At 39.7% G+C, this 19,004-nt stretch overlaps 3 protein-coding genes across 4 annotated transcripts; 1 reads left to right on the forward strand and 2 right to left on the reverse strand.

The window, feature by feature from the left end:
• Positions 1-558: 558 nt before the first annotated feature.
• On the forward strand, positions 559-3,533 carry LOC9272341 (histone deacetylase HDT2). The gene is made up of 9 exons (XM_015766522.3): positions 559-714; positions 1,661-1,731; positions 1,813-2,018; positions 2,106-2,128; positions 2,220-2,276; positions 2,447-2,634; positions 2,781-2,901; positions 3,000-3,210; positions 3,294-3,533. The coding sequence occupies exons 1-7, from the start codon at positions 690-692 to the stop codon at positions 2,856-2,858; spliced, it is 648 nt and encodes a 215-aa protein (XP_015622008.1). The 5' UTR covers positions 559-689; the 3' UTR covers positions 2,859-2,901; positions 3,000-3,210; positions 3,294-3,533.
• A 1,097-nt stretch (positions 3,534-4,630) lies between these two features.
• LOC107277645 (histone deacetylase HDT2) lies at positions 4,631-6,245 on the reverse strand. Its single transcript, XM_015790137.3, has 7 exons — positions 6,162-6,245; positions 6,026-6,064; positions 5,787-5,911; positions 5,513-5,674; positions 5,322-5,409; positions 5,123-5,234; positions 4,631-5,028 (listed from the first exon to the last, which is right to left on the reverse strand). The coding sequence occupies exons 2-7, from the start codon at positions 6,048-6,050 to the stop codon at positions 4,968-4,970; spliced, it is 573 nt and encodes a 190-aa protein (XP_015645623.2). The 5' UTR covers positions 6,051-6,064; positions 6,162-6,245; the 3' UTR covers positions 4,631-4,967.
• Positions 6,246-8,050: 1,805 nt separating this feature from the next.
• Positions 8,051-18,537, reverse strand: LOC4324864 (endoribonuclease Dicer homolog 3a-like). Of its 2 annotated transcripts, XM_015765976.3 has the most exons (26): positions 18,375-18,537; positions 17,898-18,003; positions 17,621-17,801; positions 17,432-17,545; positions 16,719-16,853; positions 16,546-16,615; positions 16,154-16,218; positions 15,697-15,828; positions 15,438-15,590; positions 14,981-15,155; positions 14,562-14,667; positions 14,283-14,475; positions 14,041-14,201; positions 13,706-13,924; positions 13,300-13,556; positions 12,283-12,554; positions 11,713-12,203; positions 11,537-11,634; positions 11,058-11,281; positions 10,764-10,973; positions 10,182-10,655; positions 9,814-10,095; positions 9,211-9,537; positions 8,933-9,116; positions 8,690-8,801; positions 8,051-8,598 (listed from the first exon to the last, which is right to left on the reverse strand). In XM_015765976.3, the coding sequence occupies exons 2-26, from the start codon at positions 17,996-17,998 to the stop codon at positions 8,379-8,381; spliced, it is 4,956 nt and encodes a 1,651-aa protein (XP_015621462.1). In that variant the 5' UTR covers positions 17,999-18,003; positions 18,375-18,537; the 3' UTR covers positions 8,051-8,378. The 2 variants fall into 2 exon arrangements, with proteins under 2 accessions (XP_015621462.1, XP_066162808.1); XM_066306711.1 differs by lacking the exons at positions 16,154-16,218; positions 16,546-16,615; positions 16,719-16,853; ... (2 more) ...; positions 17,898-18,003; positions 18,375-18,537 and having other exon boundaries at positions 15,764-15,830.
• Between the last annotated feature and the right edge of the window lie 467 nt (positions 18,538-19,004).

The raw sequence follows: 19,004 nt of genomic DNA on the forward strand, positions 1-19,004 counted from the left end.
TGGGCCCCACCATTTTTATTAATATGTGTGTGAAACTGATATGTGGGTCCCATGGGTTTTATTATTTTTTCGGATCAAATTGCCACGTAGGCGCTACGTCAATGCCATGTCAGATGAAGTCTGAGTCAAATTAGCCACGTAGGTGCTACGTCAGCCAAAACCACCATCAAAACTGCCGAGGGACCTAATCTACACCGGTTTTGATAGTTGAGGGACCCGTTGTATCTGTGTTTTTTCGGTTGAGGGACGAAAATCAGATTCGCTGACAAGTTAAGGGACCTCAGATGAACTTATTCCTTCTCGTGTTTAGTGCCGGCCGGCCCACGCAAGGTATGCTGGGCCGGACAATGCACCGCAAAACGGCGTAAAAACCTCTCCCCCTATTTTTTTATATAGAAAGGATTTGGACGGATGTGATTCCCTCGCTTCCGATCGGACGGACGGGATAACACCCATGGGCCCACTTGTCATTGAGCGTGGAGACGACCAGCCACCCCACCCGACGCCTCGGCCCCCTCGCAAATGTAGGAAAATCAGAAGAGAAGAAGCGAAAGCGACGCCGCCTCCACTCCGCCGCGCGGCTGCTCTCTCTCCCTCTCTAAAACCCTAGCAGAGGAGCACGGCGAGGAGAGGAGAGGAGGGGGAAGGAGGGAGAGGCCACGGGGAACGCGATCGCCTTCGTGCCGCCCATGGAGACGACCATGGGATTCTGGGGTGCGTTCCTCTTGCCCCCGAACCCTACTACTGTTTCTCGCTCCCGATTCGACGCCATCTTTAATTTTTTTTGGTCGCGCCTAGTCGATAGGGGAAATTTTGAGGGGTAAAAATGGTGTGGTGGATTGTTGATCCTCGGTTTCTTGGTTAAATGCTGGGTTTCCCCCCATATGCTCCGGAGATCTGGGGATATTTTCACCGGCAATGCTTCCTGATAGGATGCGGTGGTATTTTGGTGTATTTGGGGGAGAAATAGAAGCAATATTCGTGTAGGAAAATGCAGTCATACCCTTGAACTTTAATCAGGCTCTTGGCAGAACTGCAGGAAATTTGGCTATTCCATTGATGAGTTGGATTCAAGTGAACAAGTTGATATCTAGGAGTAATAAGGCAGTAGTTTGTCTTAATGAACTGTGCCTTGCTCTGGAGAGTAATACATTCCCTGCTTCTGTTTGGTGGTTCCTGGATTTAGTATAGTTTGTATTTTCATGTTATGGTTGGATGATTTAGTGCTTCAGTTTTTTTAATGAATTAAGCATGGCATGAAGCTTACTGGAGAGTGTTGACTGGCAAGGTCGATGTTGATTGGTCAATCTTTGATTTTTCAGGTCTTCATGATTGACTATGGTTTCTTCTTGCCCATGTAGATATGAAATATTTATCACTGAAATACGCGCATTCTTCTACTTATATTTGCCTTCGATTATGCGTTGTACTTATTCTGAACACAAGTGTGGCATTCAAACTGCCCGTTGGCATGCCACTAATGTTTTTTCCCCTCTGTGTCAACTGTGAAGAGATCTTTTGATCGCGTTGGACACAAGCGTGATGGGCATATTTGTAGAGCTTAAGAAAGAAGCAAATGTTTGTCATTCCCAATTTCACGTGTTGCTCATTTTTACCAATGTTTACTAATGGCTTTCATGAATGTAATTCACATTTCTAGGAGTTGCTGTCAGACCTGGAGAGACAGTGATGTGTGATCCACCAGGAGAATTCTATTATCATATTTCACAGGTTTGTTTAACAAATTGTACCTAAAAGCTCATTTGGAGGTGGATCAAGTTTGTTTACTTTAAGTTCCCATTTTCACTGCAGATAGCGTTAGAGCCTGGTGAGCTGAATGAGAACGTGCAAGTTTTTGGTGAAGTTGATGGTAAAAGGATTCTGCTCGGCACACTTTCAGTTGAACATCGTCCTCAGTTGTCAATTGATCTGGTGTTTGAAAAGGAGTTTGAGTTACTGCATACCTCAAAGACCTACAACATCTTCTTTTCTGGCTACCAAGCTGCGGATGCGAGAAGATATCCTTTTGCATTTATAATGATCTTTCTTCAAATAAATCATGAGTAGGAATATTTTTCCTTAACCTTTTGCCTGGCTGTATGCACATCTGACTCTCCTACTGAAGAAGGTATGTGTCCTTGTTCTTTACTAGTAGTAATTGGTCATCTCTGATGTTTCCGCTGCACTTGGCCTGATTCTCATAAGATGTGATGTTTCAGGTGATGAATCTGATGAGGAGGTTCCACTGGCTATTCCACTATTCCCCAATTCAGATGGTATATAATTTGCTAATCGTAACAATTATTTTATAAGACTTAAGAAGATAGCATGGTAATTGAACTTATAAGACTTTATATATTTTTACGCTAGAATCTGATGCACATGCTAATACAAGCTGGTAAGCGAATCTTCGAATGATACACTCTTTTATGTTATCTACTTTCAGATGATAAGATCAAAGAAGTTCAAAACAGTCCAAGTAAGTTTGCCACACTTAAGTCTGCTGCTGCTGCATCCCCTACACCAGAGGCTATTGTAGAGGAAAGAAAGAATTATGGGAAATCAGAAGCTGATGATGATGACAGCGATGAAGAAAGTGATGCTTCAGGCGAGGATGAATATGATGATGATGAGGTTTGTAAAACAGTAACACTATTAAAACTAGCAGCATGCTGATTCTTGTTCAGACTGAAACCATGACATGGTTTTGGACTTCGGTAGGTGTGCGAACAAAGTTTTCTTTATGCTAGATATGTTATGATCATGCGATATATTTGTAGGATATGATTGATAAACAGGATTCTAGTGATGATGATGGTGATAGTTCGGATGAAGAAGAGACTCCTTCAAAGGTGTGAGCTTGTTCAAGGCTAGCAACCCCAATTATGGACAGCAAAGCTGGTCGGAAACTGTTTCTTTTGATTTGTTTTCCCCCCTAAATTCACTGTTTTTTTTATGGCACAGAGATTGCATTTCTCACTTGTAGATCTTGTGTGCAGGAACTGGCAAGAGAAGTGGCTACGTCCATGTCGCGACTCCTTATCCAGCAAAACAGGCAAAGAAGACACCTGTAAACAATGACATGGCTAAGCAATCCTCTGGCTATGTCCACGTTGCGACCCCTTATCCAGCAAAACAGGCAAAGAAGAGGACTGCCAATAATGACATGTCTGAGCATTCTGCTGGTTATGCCTGCAAGCCATGCAACAAGTAAATTTTTGTTCTTTTCATTTGAATGATTTACCTTAGTAATGCTGCTATATCCTCACATATGCACTTCCTATTTTGCTCAGGACTTTCAACACCTCTATGGGTCTGGAAGCTCATTCCAAGGCGAAACACACTGCAACTAAGTGATCTGAAATACCTTCTGGGCAATCCTGTGTAGGTGTGTTAGTGATAGGTAACTGAATTCTGAAGCTGGAGATCCAGATATTTTGATGAAGCACAATTTTGGAGCACTTGCCAAGTTTCTGAAACATGTAGATATATGGCGCTTTTTTAATGAATGCGTATGGATGTTGCACGTTTCATTGTTCTGGGATCTGCTCTTTTTTTTTTCCTGAGTGTGTTTGGACGGACAAAATCTGGTTTAACGATCCCAATACCGGGATAAAAAACTGCTCATATCGGACACAATCTGGGTTAACGATCCCAATACCGGGATCAAAAACTGCTCGTATGGTATCTTTGGATTTCGTGGAAACCAATGATAAACCAACAAAAACTGGTGGTGTATGTCTGTAAAAAAAACCGTTTCGTCTGTGTTTTAGACAAGTCTGGGATGTCCAGATTTACATACAAAACTTGTACTAAAATTCTCAACCGTTCGATTCCTTAAGTGTGATTAGCCACGAGTCCATGATCGTGGCAATAAAACAAATCATTGCCTTGGAGTGCAGAAATCAGCATATCATGATTTCATCGCAGAGTTGAGTTACTCCCTCCGTACGTTTAGGATAATGTTCAAGGGTCTGCTTAGTTGGTGAAATGAAAATTTTTAGGGGTTTTATCGGACGTTTGACCGGGTGTTGGAAGGGTTTTTTTTATACGAATGAAAAAACTAATTTCATAACTCGCCTGAAAACCGCGAGACGAATCTTTTGAGCCTAATTAATTCATCATTAGCACATGTTTTGAGCCTAATTAATCCATCATTAGCACATGTGGGTTACTGTAGCACTTATAGCTAATCATGGACTAATTAGGCTAAAAAAAATTCGTCTCGTGATTTCTATACAAACTGTGCAATTAGTTTTTCTTTTTATTTATATTTAATGCTCCATACATGTGTCTAAAGATTCGCTGTGATGTTTTTGGAAAAAAATTTTAGAATTACACAGGGCCTGTTTAAGTCAAACATTGGGAATATAAATCATGAACAAATCTCAAGTTGTTGAGTTTGAAAATATAAAAGTTATACAAATATATTTGTCTTGAAAAATATTTTCATAAAAATATACATATATCACTTTTCAATAAATATTTTTTATAGAAACAAGAACCGTGTCGCTGTTTAAAACGACTTCCGTTACAAGTATGGAGGGAGTACATGCGATCGTGTGCACAGAATGGAAAGAAAACGAAGAACTTGACCAAATATCAAATACCCAAACCACAGTAGAGCATAGAAGACAGAGTATAAAACCTCGTAACCAAGAAAGCAGACTAGTCTCCGCATTGTCACAGGCCATCACAGCACAAATAACATCGTTTTGTAATTAATAGTCACACAGACCATCACAGCACAAATAACATTGTTTTGTAATTAATAGTACTACCTAGCTTGTAACCTCATCCAACTTGGATGTTTCTGGATTTTTAAGCAACGTTTTCGCCAAAAAATAAAATAAAAGAAACATTTAGCAAGCAAAATTGGGTATGCCCCAGGTTGTAGGGCCAAAACTGCCTATTAGAGGATCATCTTTGAAGCAAAAGCAGCTGCAGTCAAACATGCCACCAGTAGTTCACTTGGCTGGATGTCTTGCCTTCTGATGAGACCGGAGTGATTTATCACTACTAAATGCCCTGTGAGAGAAAAGAACCATCTAATGTTAGAATGCTTGTGATAAGACTGCATCTTATCACAGCATAATAATAAACTGCCAAGCTGTATACATACTTGCTGCAATACTTGCAGGCATGGGTGCCGGAGGATTCGGGAGTCTCCTTATTTGGTTTGCTGATTGCCGGCGTCTTGCCATCTTCCTTTGCTGGATGAGTATTCTTATCACCTTTAGTAAATGCGAAAAATTAGCTAAAGTTGAGTCCCCTGTGTGTTGCAAGGTTAATAAAAATAGCGTCAGTCCGGCAGAGCTAACCTGTTTTCTGGCCAAAGTGTGTTGCAGTCTTTGACTTCTTACCAGAAGAAAGTGTAGATCCAGCAGCTGTCAGCTTGCTGCTCTCAGGCTGCCGAGCACAAAACAAGAGTCAGATCGCATCTTAGAGACAAATCAAGAGTCAGATCGCATCTTAGAGACAAATCAAGAACAGTGGCAGATATCGGGCATACTTTCTCTGGAATTTCATCTTCCTCATCACTTTCATCCTCTTCATCAGTGGACACCATCGATGAAGATGATTCATCCTGCCCATCACTCCCATCCTCTTCTTCACTGGACTCCATTTCTGCTGGTAACTCATCAGATCCATCATCCTCATCACCTGACTCATCCTTAAGGGGAAAAAAGTGAGCAATATTACAAAAACTATACATAAGACTTTCTTCGTCATAAAACTATACATAAAACTTTATGAGGGTAAATGCACTTTCATCATAAACTTACATCATCATCATCGGATGAGGACGAGTCCAAAGAATCATCATCATCATCAGATGAGGACAAGTCCATACCATCATCAGAATTATCCTTTTTACCTTCCTCTGCAACAGGCCTTCCCAGATGTTTACCTTAACAAATATAGTGATATACAGCAATCCCAGAGCATTAATTCAGCCATTGTCAAGAAAGCGCATGTGTGATCTTAAACGCGCAACTAATAAAAAGAAAATAAATCTGCATACCCATAATGTCACAGATGTCAGACATGTTTTCATCTTCATCTGAAATAAGGACATACTAGTTAGTTTATGTTATAATAGAAATATTGGATACTTAAACAATAGAAATTATTTCAGAAATATCAGTCAATGAATTTACCCTCATCTTCACGAGAATCGGATGTGAGAAAAGAAACAACATGGTTAAGGAAACAAGGTTCCCAAAGGATATTTCAAATAAAATCTAAATATGATTCGAAAATAATTCCAAGTGCATATGTTGAAGGATATTCATATGGGTTAGGCATGTCAGTCTTGTAACCACACAGGAAGACACTAGTAGTCTTTGAACTGTGTGAAAGCTCAAAGTCATTGCCAATAAACAAATCACACATAAATTGAGGATGATTTTTAGCCGATAGATTTCCAATAACTGTCTTCTTGCCATCAACTTTAACAGATACAACTACATTCTCACTTCCTGCCTTCTTTGTTTCTCCCAGTGCAACCTAAAAAAAGTAACAATAACATGAAAAGATCAATTATGTAAGGACCGAGATTGAGAACGAACACAAATTATAAATAATCAGACAAGTTGTATTTAAATTTTATTCTCTCCCTCCCTTTTTTTGTTCGTTGTGTGTGTTTGGAAGATGAGGGTTGAGGGTGCTAAACCTGTGATATGTGAATCACACACTCATCATCAACGTTAAATGAAACAGCCTTTCCTGGCTTCACTTCAATACCTGCATGATTCAGATCAATCATTCAAACTCCCATCATAAATCACACTTTACGAATTCCCTTGCATAGCTGGAGATTGAAAATGCAGCCCATAGTGCATTGAGAAAACGTAGAGTTATGCCAAATAACAAATCAGCGCTTGAAAAGCTCCCACAATCTAGCATCAACAATAAGTCAAAAAAAAAAACTTTTCACTACTTGAAATTTGACAACCCACTAAATGATCATCCCATCACCCCACATATAATGGCATAGGAGACCCTTATCAAGTTATCATCAAACTACAAGGCTTTCTACAGGGAAGGAAGGGTGATACTTAACAGTACATCATAAAATTCAGATTATAATACAGACAAGATGGCGAATTTCTCAACCTCGGAACACAAAACCGATGATAAGCCCGTTCCTCGGCACTAGACAAAACAGAGCCTAAAGTGGGATCGCGGAGAAGCTCGTTGACGAGAACACCATCTAAAATCGCACACCCCCCAACACCGTTTGAAGCATTACCAACATCTCATCACGGGAACACGACACGCCCAAAATTCGCACCAAAATAATTGCAAATAAAATCTCCCCGAGAACACAACACAAATATAATCAACCAGAATCTTGGAGAGAGAGAGGGGGGGGATCTTACCCCAGAATTCCATCGCTGCCTCGTTGGGACGACGAATCGGAGGCGCGGCCGCGCGAAACCCTAAGATCGAGGAGGAAGCGGGGACGCGGGGTTTAGGGTTTAAGCAGGGGATGCGAAGCGGACGGCGGGGAAGGTGAGGCGACGAATCTGGGCCGTCGATTCGTTCCGGTAGCCGAGATCTGTGGCCGTTGGTTGGTTGGCTTTCCCGGTTTTGATTTTGGAGGAGGGAAGGGGATCAGGGACACGAAGTGGTGGAGCAGATAAAATTATGAAATTGGGCTTTGTCTGGGCTTAAATTGAGAACGTGGCCTGTTTAGCTGGGATGGTATCCATATTCGGCCCAATTTCACATTTGATCCCCCAGAAAATCACGATTTCCATTTTCTGTTCATATTTACGCAAAGAGTAATCGAGTGATCACTGATCAGATGTCAATTATACATTTGATGATCACCATAACATCACGACTTCCATTTTTCTGCTCACATTCACGCAAAGAGCAATCGAGTGATCAAATGCCAATTATACATTTGATCACCATAAAATCACGATTTCCTTTCTGTTCATATTTATGCAAGAGTAACCGAATGATCAAATGTTTACTGGAGTAGTTTTTATAAGAAAAAAAGTCCGGTATGTTTATGTAATAATAGAACAAGGAAACATGATTTGAAAATGGTCTCTCTTTTTATCCTTGAACAATTGGTTTAACACCTACAGGCTACAGGGGCATGATATTTGCGTGTTTATCGTCAGCAACAACTTTGGGGGCTTATTCAGTTTCTACGCAGATAACATATGGACAAACACACATAACAACTGACACACACCAGAACCAGGTCAGCTGTTCTCCATTCTTTGGGTACCCTCTTATCATAATTCAGAAGGTGAACACTGGAGAAGATGTACAAAGCTGAGTGGTGGCAAGCAACTGGTTGGTCTATTATTCCAACTTCCAAGCAACTGGTTGGCAAGCAATCAGTTGTCGTTCCTTCACACCTCCTGGAGTTGCAAAGTACCTCGCCGCTGAAGCTCATAGAGCAAGAACAGGGCAGCAGAATCCTGTGAGCTCTTCTTATCTGCACGGCCATCTCCTGTGAGGCTGATCACATCAGCATTTGGTATATGCAATGTAATGGTTGAAGCGAAAGCGAACGCTTGGGGGGTAGCTTTCTGAGAGGAACCACCAGGGGAGGAGCACACGCTGCTAAAGCTGAACCATGAAAGATTAGTAAGTTATTTTGCACTGTTGCATAGATAAGTAAATAAACAGGCATTCACAGGCTAGTATGAAATCTTAGTACCTTGGTTGTACTTTCTCAGATTCCATTGTAGGCATTGGCCATTGCAACTTTTTACACAACTCATATAATGCAATGCGTGGTCCTCCTTTACTCGTTTTCACAATCACGTGCACTGAAACAAGATAAAATTGTTGAACTTTATCAAATTGATTCGTTCTACAGACGTGGATATATGAGGTCCTGATATGAATGAAAGCACAGAGATAACAACAAAAACAGAACCACTGGTGATTGAGAACATACATGGTTTACCAAGCAGGGGATCAGAAATGTTCCTTGAATCAGCTGCGTTTTTTTCCTTGGTTGGTTTTGGAGTCTGTGTATCCATTGCATCGACATGCAAATTGTTGAAGGGATTAGTGCTGCCACAATGCTTTTCAAATTGTTCTGTCTTGCTTGCATTCTTTGGGATTATTAGTCCTTTTTCCTGCAAAAACGAATAAACCTGTCAGCTTATATTATCCCCTAAAAGAACATTGCAACATACACTACCAAAATAGTGGAGCACAAAAATAGGACACCTCGAGATCTTTGAGCAGTAAGGAAGATGCATGCGCTTTCGCATCTTTTCTTTTCTTGCTAAAACCTTGCCTCACAAGAAGCACCTCTTTGAGCTGTACATCAAGAGTAGCCACTACTGTGTCTCCTTGATCTCTACAGTTAATTCCTACAAAATACCCATGTTTGCCACACCATTCGATAAGCTCTCTGTATGGAGGTAACTCCAGATTCTCAGGTGTGACAATTGGGGAAAGAAGGGGTTCAAAAATACCCCAGACTACATCCAAATCAAGTTTGGTGTCTAAAAGAATTGCACCTGCAATACTTTCTACAATATCACCAAGGACCTGTATCACAATAGACAAGTGAAATATGATATATTAATATAGATAAATTGTAAAGATGATTGTGTATGTCAATACTGGAAGATGACACTAAAAAGGACACAGGTAATGCAATGCAAATAACTTGTAAAAAGTATATTAAATACATAGCCATGCATTTATAAGATGCTCTAACTTAAAGCAAATGTCATTCATATGAACTGAAATCCTAACGTATTGACTTGATTTTATTCTGATAAGAGCAAACCACACACATGTTAAAACAAAGAAAGAACGTACTTTAGGCCCTTTTGGGAGTCCATCTGATAACAGTTCAACTTTGTCCATGGATGAACCTTCCAACCTATTCACATATTCAGTAATTTGGTCTAACAGAAGCCCAGAAGAATGCTGGAGAAAGTGATGGAAGTTGTGCTTTACTGCAACTTGTGCAAAGTTTTCATTATTGACTGATGCAGAACGTAAGTCTGTCAACTCCCCCTCATTAGTGTCTTTATGACTATTGAAAAGATATCTTGTTAACAGAATGTCTAAGACCGCATCACCGAGGAACTCTAGGCGCTGTTAAAAAAAAAACATTAGAGAAGTTGGGTAAGTTAAGACACAATATGAAGGACCAGCAAAATAGTTTTATGTTCACCCGATACCTCGTAGCAGTATTTTGCACCTAACTCCTGCTGTGATGGGTGAGTCAGAGCCTCTACCAAAAGACCTTTCACCGAGAAAGAATAGCCTAGTTTTGCTTCAAGCATTTCAAATACATTGTCTTTTGGAAGATAAGTCTGCACAGAAGCACTCAATATGGCCTGCACAATCAAGTCTTCTTCAATTTCAGCCCCGATGCCCAACCATTTGAGAACTGCCATGGCTGCTCTTAAACCACCCCCTGCATAATATGCCCCAATAATAGCCTCAACACAATCAGCAATGGTTTTGGAACACATCCATCTGTGTCCCTTGTCACACGCCTTGCCTAGAACAATAGCCTTGTCATCAATGATATGAATATCGTCAGTTACAACCTCAGATTTTACAGGGCATTCACAAGGAGATGGACGAATAGAGAGCTGTCCTGGTGCTAGCCATCGACGAGGATCAAATGCAGCATCACGTACGTAACCCTGTTGATTACATTCCACCAATTGTCAACTTAGCTCAGACAATTAAAGCTCAGTGTGTCCATGAAATACAAAATCTCTAGACACTGCCAAATGATAATGTGAATTTACCTGTACATTGCGTTCAATTCCAAGCTTATAAAGTGTGGCATTACAAATCATATGGCACCTTATGGATGATAGCTGCCCCTCATCCTTATTAGGAAATTTCAGGAAAAGATGACAACTCACTGCATACTTCAATACAGAGTCTCCCAATAATTCTAGACGCTCCATAGAGAAATCCTCAGAGCACCTAAGCGTTGTAATAGCTTCCAGAATCTAAAGAACATGTGCCAATATATCATTTCATATTAAAGAAACAGAAAATGTATGTATAGAAGAGAGAGGTATAAGCATCTATACCAGGAAACTTGATATATTAGAATCGCTGTATCCAATTTCACTTCTTAGTTGACTAGCTAACGTTAATGACTCAATCCGATACATCAAAGCCGGAAACAAATAGAATGATCTCAAAATTTCCACAGGTAAATCAAGGGGAATCAGCAACTCAGGAGGCATGTGGACACGGTTGCTTGTTTTATTTACAACTGGTGTGCCATTACTCATATTCTCCACAACATTACCTAAAAAAAAGCAACAGCAATCATAAATATTAGATCAGCCTATATACGACATAATCAACTTGGCTACAAATTACAAAAATAAAACAGTTTATGCAAAAGTAACCAGTCTAACAAATGGGTTTATCACTAATCATCGAAGTAAAAAAATAGAGATGCTTCAAACTAATCTTGCTTGAAAAAACTAATAAGTAACCAGTTAGGGAAGACAAACACAAGGTAGAACAAAACTAACTATATAGAAGAATAGATACAGACCTTCATCCCTGAACTTCGAGGAAAGAAGGTTGTGAGGATTATGACTAGGCTTCAAAACTAGTAGTGGCTGTGAGGGGTGGCGAAGTACTATGCCATACCTGTAAACGAATATATTAGACAAAAAAAGCAAGATTATACCTGAGCAAGCACATGGACATGCACAAAACTATACACACTTCTTTTTGAAATATTCTGCGAATGTCCGGAATTTACATTCTTTCTTATCAGATGCACCATCAAAAGCGCTATCGCCAGATAATTCAGTAATATCAAGAGCAGTATATATCTTCCCAGTGTGAACTGCTAGAACTACCATATCTTTGAGGCTGTTAGCCTTACACGACTTGTTAGCTAAATGAATTAAATCTCCAACATTTTGGTCAGAATCAAATATTCCAAGTAATTCTCTTTTATTCTCAGAATAAATCCTTCTCATAAGTTTAACTGCCGTAGCTGCCGCATCAATGACACTCCAATTAATACAAACGTTGGAGTCAAAAGAAGGATTTGTTGGTAAAAGCAAATATACACTCGCAGTGTTCCACACAAATGTATCCTCTTTATTAAGAATGAATTCCCTCGGAGCATTAGGTACTTTTGATCTAGTAAACAGCTTTCCAAACAAACCATTGAAGAGAAGCCCTTGAAACAACTTTGCTTGTTCCATCTGAGACAAAAAAAAAGGATAAGGAATTTTTCAGATTAAATGGGAAAAAAACAAAAGTAGGGGACAAACTTCATCATACCTGTTGAGCATCCAACTCAAGAAGTCCACAAGAAGAAACTGAAGTTTTGACCATCTTGTCGTGCAAATATAGGTCAATCTCCAAAGTAGCGACTTCATCCGGTAAAGTTGCATCAATTAACAGAACAAATTCAGAGTAAATCTGACCAGCTTGGTCACAAACAAAATTCATTTTGTAGCTTTGAAGCTTGAGTGCAGTTTTCTTTGACACCCAATTGCCAGACCAAGCATGAATTCTTGTTGTACCATGTAGCTCCTTCCGTTTGGTTGTACCTTCAAGAAGGTAATAGAGAACATTACCATGACATCTATTTCTTTGTAAGAAGTATAATGGAGTTCAGTCCTACAAATAAGCTTGACTACATACGCTGGTTACAAAGAACCAGCCAGCATATGGCATCTTAACTTGGAGTAAATTGCATGGCGAATCCTTAAACTTGTACACAGGACTAATCTAGGTACATATATGTAGAAAATGCAAATCTAGGTCCAAAAGTGCGTAAAGTAGATTATTAACTATACAATCCAGAAGAAATGGCATTTTATGTGTGGCCGTCCCTCTCTCTTCTCCCTTAGATATCTCCCCTAAATTGTTGTACTATTTTGCGGTGGATGTCACAAGTAACAACACAATTCATGGAGATGGAAACTTAATGAGGTGATGATGAAGCATGCAGGTGATGTTCACTCATGCTCCCAGAGATGCAGCTGACCTTAGGTGCAGCATCTAGTTGACAAAAACAGCATTTGTGATGTTGCACTCGTGGCACAGTTTTTTTTGGGAGGGTTGGAGGTTGTGGGGAGGGGCCGGGGGGCACAAGGATGCCAGATCCACCTCAGTGTATCATGTCCACAAGGAATGCTAGTTACCCAGATGGACCTAAAATGACCACCTTAATGTACTTTATGGACTAAAATATGTAGTTTCTAAGTACAGGAACCCAGATGGTGAACAATTAGTTCAAGTTAGAGGACCAGTGATACGATTTACTCCTTATAAAACTTGGCAATCACATACCTATACCAGTACCCTTATTTTTGCTTACAATTTCTGGAACTGGATCTTCAACAGATAGACAAAGGTGGTCATCAAGTGCTCCTAGCTCATGCAACTTCTTACATGCATCAAGGCAAACGAGCTGTTTTGCTTTGTGCATGTTTCTTGCTTTTGGGCCCACCAGAATTTGAAGCACAGCACTTGGTGGTAATGCTAATGTACACACATATCCATCATCATGATGAGTGAACTCAAATGTAGGTTTTGGGGAGTAGCACCTGTAACACAAGCAGAAATGGCAAGAAAGTGAATTGGAGGTCTCCAAACAAAAACGATAACAGACTGAAACCAGGTATTGCAGATCTATTTATAGGTGCAATCTGTGTAGTCATGTAAAAAGAGACAACTGAAAATGAGATCAACATACTTATCCTGCGGAAGCTTCTCACAGTATCGGTAGACAATACTGATGCTTGAATCAGCAGTTACTTTCGCTCCTGTTGTGCCTACATGGTATTCGTTTATTTCTTCATTGGGAACAAAACCAGGCGACAGATTTCCAGACTCTCTGCTTGAAGCAATCTTAACCATTGAAGTCTCACTTCTCACAATTGCAGATATCAAATCATTTTGCTTCACGTTCCCCCTGCATTAGAAGAAATGAATTATGTATCCTTGCATCCTTCTTGTTTGCCATTCCTCTCTGCATTCAGTTAAAAGCACGTGAATAAAAGGTGTAATGGGGTAGCATTAAGGTTATACCGTTCAATCATGAGAATGTACTGAGAGTCTTCCTGGCGTGCTCGTCCACGTGACTGCACATAGCTACGTGTTGTCCTTGGCAAATCAAATCGTATTACACAAGAGCATTCTGGGACATGGATACCCTCTTCAGCAACATCTGTAGTAAATAGTAAGTTCACCTGCATTTTAGAAAGGGAAAACAAGGTTATATCATGAGAACTATGCTTCAGTTTCTCCAAGTGTTGACATATCTTAATTACCTTTCCAGAGCGAAATGAATCCAATGTATCCTTCTGCATTTTGGGTGTCAGAGCATCCACCGAAGATCTCCCTCCAGTAAGAAAAGAAACTGTGAAATGTGCAAGGTGGCCAATTTTCTTAATCATCCGGTCAATGACTCTAGCAGTGATCTTTCGATCAACAAAAATGAGGCATCGAGCATGACGAGAGTTACTGTTAGGAATAGAAATGTGTCACGTCAGTTTAAAGGCACACAATTGAAAAAAATAAACAAGTGGACCTTCCCCAAGAAATAATACCTAAAAGAGTGAAAGATCTGGATGAGTTCATAGAGCTTTGGGGAAATATAGCCCGTCTTTGCTGCTTCAACACATCCACTTTCTGAGTTTAGAAGCATGTCGATACCTGGAAGATAGCAAATAGTTTAGAGAATACACAGAAGGACTGAGCATTTTCATATTGAGAAGAGAGCCAAAAGACTGAAGTACCATCTTCATGCTACACACAGACATCAAATGAAAGGATAGGAATTCATCAAGGAGATGGTACATGATACTTCCTATCAAACAGATTCATCATACTCCATAAGTTCATATAGGGTGTTGCAGTGCTATATATGCTTAGATCCATTGGCTAATGGCATGGCATAACAGTGTAAGGTTGCAAATAAGTTTACAGACATTACCAGTCCATTATTAGTTTATCTACATAGTCATACCTTGTTGGAGGCGTTTGTCAATTAAATGCAAGGCTTCCTCAAAGAACTTCATATGAAGCGCTGAATTTTCTGCAAATAGGCGTGATCCATTTGCATCAGTTTGCTGATCTGTGGCATCAACTACTTCCTTCAGCCAACCTTTCTCCTGGCCCCTTTCAATGCAGATTTTTGTGGCCTAAGAGAATGAATGATAAGTTATTATTTACCCATATTAAGACATGAACTCTGAAGCAAAGTGACGGTAAAAGAACTCTTCAAACATAGAAAGCTAACGTTGCAGTATGAGAGAGAAAAAAGAATTACTAAGAGATGGGATTTTTTTGGTTAAGAAGAAAGTAACCCAAAATTAGGCTGAAAAGGATTTAAATAGGTTGTGAGGCGTGCAAACGCGCTTCGCACCAAGTTAAGCTCAGTTCCTGTAACATAAGTAGCTAGAACAAATGAATATAACAAATACCTCACTTGCACAAATAAGACCAACATCATCAAGGCAGTAGCAAATTTTTGCTATAGATTTAGAAAGGCGTCTCTTTGATTCTTTTGTTATATCATCAGCATCTTTATACATGTCGCTTCGCTTATTCTGCAACTCTGTTATCAATGCATCATACTGCACATACATAAAAGAGTGTGTTCTTAGAAACATTAAAAATGCTGAGCTGCAAACTTTGATGACAAATTTGATCAATATAGAAGAGAAAAAAGAGATATAAAACCTTGGAACATAAAACTCCCAATTCTTCACTCAAATCTTCAAAACAAACTGGTTTCGAGTCATAGTACCTGCACATTTCTTTTGCAGAAGGAACACAAAACTCTATCTCTTCTCTATCTGAAACTGTGTAGATCTGTTACAGATAAAAATTAATGAGAATCAAAGTACGCAGATAACCGTATCACATTTTTAAAAGGGGTCATAGGTGTATCCCAAAATGGCATGGGTAAAACAGATAAATATATATCACCTAAGCTCTCAAAACGAACACAACAGTAAAACAATTTGCATTTGGTTGAAAACCACAATCAGTAAATAATTGGAATTCAGGTATGTATATATCCTTGCACTTCAATAGACAAAGTAGAATAGTGTAGTTATCAGAACTAACATGTCCTGTATAATCTAACCCAGCTTATTCAAATAATATGTGTGGCAAAGCAGGAAACTGAACATACCTTAGCATCTAACAGGTTCTCCAATTCACAGAACTGACCTTCACAATCCAAATGAGAAGAGATACCTGCAAAGAAAACCATGAAAACTCAAATCATCTAATAAGACTAAGTGATGCGAATAAATCAAATCTGCCAGAAATATTGGCATTTATGAACTCTATGGCCAAAGTGAAATTGGAGATTATGCGCACGATCATTATTCCTGGATATTTCTCTTAGATGGCAGGTCAGAATTAACACATGTCCTAAATGCCACTGTTTACAAGAAATTTATTGCTGATCTTTTCTGACTTATAAGTCTCTTAACATCCCATTCCTCCCCCCACCCACACCCACACAAAAGAAAAGAAGAAGAAGCATTCTATAGCTCTTGCAGATAACTGAATACTTGCCTTTTCTTATAACAGGTGATGCTGTCATACCAAACACACTTGGCTTATGTTCTGATTTGTGATAGAACTCCTGAGATAGTGATGAGTTATAACATATGACAAACACAAAAAAGAAAAACCTAAATGCTAATGTCAAAAAAAAAAAAACATGATAAGATGGTATTTCACAATACCTTCATTATTCTTGTATAAGGGTGGTTTCCAGTTGCATGATGGCATTCATCAAATATCATGAGACTAACCATGTCCAAGATTAAGAAAGCATTGCGTAAAGCTTGTAGGAACACCTGTGGTGTCATGACCATGACCTGCAATTTTATTATTATAAGTGTTGAAAGCATCAACAAGTAGATAGAACAGGGGAAAAACATCTATGGGATATTCTTAACAAAAGATGTTGAGTAAATTTCACAAAACTATGGATACTTCGATCAAACTGTCACAAAACTACAGAGTTTAGGTGTTATATCACAAAACTACAGATTTAGCATGGAATTTCTCATAGAACTACAGATTTAAGATAGAGTATCACAAAGATAAAGATTAAGTAGCAAATTTACCACAAAACTACAGGTTTAGTGCCAATTTTAAGCACAAAACTACAATGTTTATAGCTCTAACGTAACGGTAGTGCTATAGATTTATACTCTAGAATATGTTGTTTTGTGATAACTTTAGTATTAAATCTGTAGTTCTCTAATACTTGGCCTTAAATCTGTAGTTTTGCGATAATTTGGTTAAAAATCTGTAGTTTCGTGAAATTTACTCTATAATATAGTGAACAGAAGACTGCAGATCATAAGTGCTGCTAGCATGGAATGAGTATTTTCTTTAGCACATATGATGAATCAGTGAGCCTTTAAAACAACAACAAATAAATGCTTGCCTGGTATTTTGAGATTTGCTCTTGCCATCTAGGACCTGTCCATTGATCAACCCCCTTTGCACCATAGTATTGTTCTACCTCAAAATCTGTGTGGATTTCAATCACCTCGCATTGCTGTGGCAAAAAATAATGTTAGTATAAATTACATTACAGTTAGGATAAAACGAACAGTCTACAGACTGGTATAACCTGTGTAACAAGTTGAACTGTTGGTGCAAGAAATATGATGACTTTTCCAGCATTCTTTGTTCTGTTTATCTTTCCGAACTCCTTGATAAGCATCACAGCAATCATTGTCTTCCCGGCTCCTGTGTCAAGCATCGCAATCGTGTTTCTCCGCATTGCAACCTCATAGACATCAAGCTGATATCTGACCAATTTCAGCATCACAAAGCAATGTCACAGGATTGCACTCTTTTTCTGATTATATAATATAGTAACTGTGAAAAGGAGAACTCCGCAGAACCTTCTGGGAGTGAAATCTTGACACTCTCTCTTCTGCAGTTTCTGTTTGCCTGCTTCATGTTCCTGAGAAGATGATTCCAATGACCTCTTTAAAGGGTTCATGTTTACTGCCATTCCAACAGAGAAATTTACAAAGTGAGGTCATGACAATTCACCATTGAGAATATTCACACCCAAATAGAACGGAATTAGTAATCCTCGAAGCAGTGGCGGATCTAACATGGGACATGGGGTTCAGTTAAACCCCCAAACTTTTTGGGAACCATTGAACTGTTATTAGTACTATTTTCTAAGGTTAAGTCAGTTTCTAGAACAGAAGCTAGGATTAACGCAAATCCGAGAAAAAGTGCGTGGGTAGAAAGAGGATGTGCGTAACGGAAGCGGCGGAAGCAGCAGTACGAACGACGGCGACCCAGCTCGCTCGCGCGCGCGATGGATGGGGATCGACGCAGGCGGCGGTGGCGGAGGAGGTGCTCACCAGGATGCGGCGGATGCAGCAGGACGAACGACGGCGCCCTGCTCGCTCGCGGGATGGATGGGGATCGGCGGCGGCGGCGGCGGCGCCGCGGCGGGCAAACTGACGAGGAGGGGTCAGGGTAACTCACGGACGACAGAGGCCACTACGTCAAAATGGCGAGGGTAATTTCCTAATTGAGCCGAGCACTCAATTCACCGGGATTCTCCCGGGATTGCACATCTCATCCCATCCCCAACCTACCCAAACGGTGAAAATCTTTCCAAACGGAGCCCTTGGGACTGGACCTTTTTAAGATTTTTATTTTAATATTTTATAGGATTGAGATTGTTAGATAAATATTAAGGGCTTCTTTGGATCGCAGGAATGAGAAAACATAGGAATAGGAAAAACGCAGGATTTTGATAGGAATGTAAGTGTAAAACAGAGGATTGCAAAACACAGGAAAAACACAGGAATGGTTGTTTGATTGGACCGCAGGAAAAACGCAAGAATTATAGGAGAGATAAAGACTCAAACGAAAGTTTCCAAGAGGTTTTACCTCATGTTAGAATTCCTCCAAAACTTGCATAGCATTACGCAATCCATAGGAATTTCATAGGATTACATAAAATCCATTCATTTGATTCAAAG

The sequence above is a fragment of the Oryza sativa genome, chromosome 1, assembly GCF_034140825.1.
Source record: "Oryza sativa Japonica Group chromosome 1, ASM3414082v1".
In the NCBI taxonomy this organism is placed as follows: domain Eukaryota; kingdom Viridiplantae; phylum Streptophyta; class Magnoliopsida; order Poales; family Poaceae; genus Oryza; species Oryza sativa.

Coding starts and splice junctions, on each gene's coding strand:
- LOC9272341 (XM_015766522.3), top strand. CDS start 690: ATGGAGACGACCATGGGATTCTGGG. Junction 715..1,660: donor GACGACCATGGGATTCTGGG/GTGCGTTCCTCT, acceptor TCACATTTCTAG/GAGTTGCTGTCAGACCTGGA. Junction 2,277..2,446: donor ACTATTCCCCAATTCAGATG/GTATATAATTTG, acceptor ATCTACTTTCAG/ATGATAAGATCAAAGAAGTT.
- LOC107277645 (XM_015790137.3), bottom strand. CDS start 6,050: ATGTCTGACATCTGTGACATTATGG. Junction 5,675..5,786: donor CCTCATCCGATGATGATGAT/GTAAGTTTATGA, acceptor TTTCCCCTTAAG/GATGAGTCAGGTGATGAGGA. Junction 5,410..5,512: donor AAGATGAAATTCCAGAGAAA/GTATGCCCGATA, acceptor TGTGCTCGGCAG/CCTGAGAGCAGCAAGCTGAC.
- LOC4324864 (XM_015765976.3), bottom strand. CDS start 17,998: ATGAACCCTTTAAAGAGGTCATTGGAATCATCTTCTCAGGAACATGAA. Junction 14,476..14,561: donor CAGATCTTTCACTCTTTTAG/GTATTATTTCTT, acceptor TATTCCTAACAG/TAACTCTCGTCATGCTCGAT. Junction 12,555..13,299: donor AAATAAGGGTACTGGTATAG/GTATGTGATTGC, acceptor ACCTTCTTGAAG/GTACAACCAAACGGAAGGAG.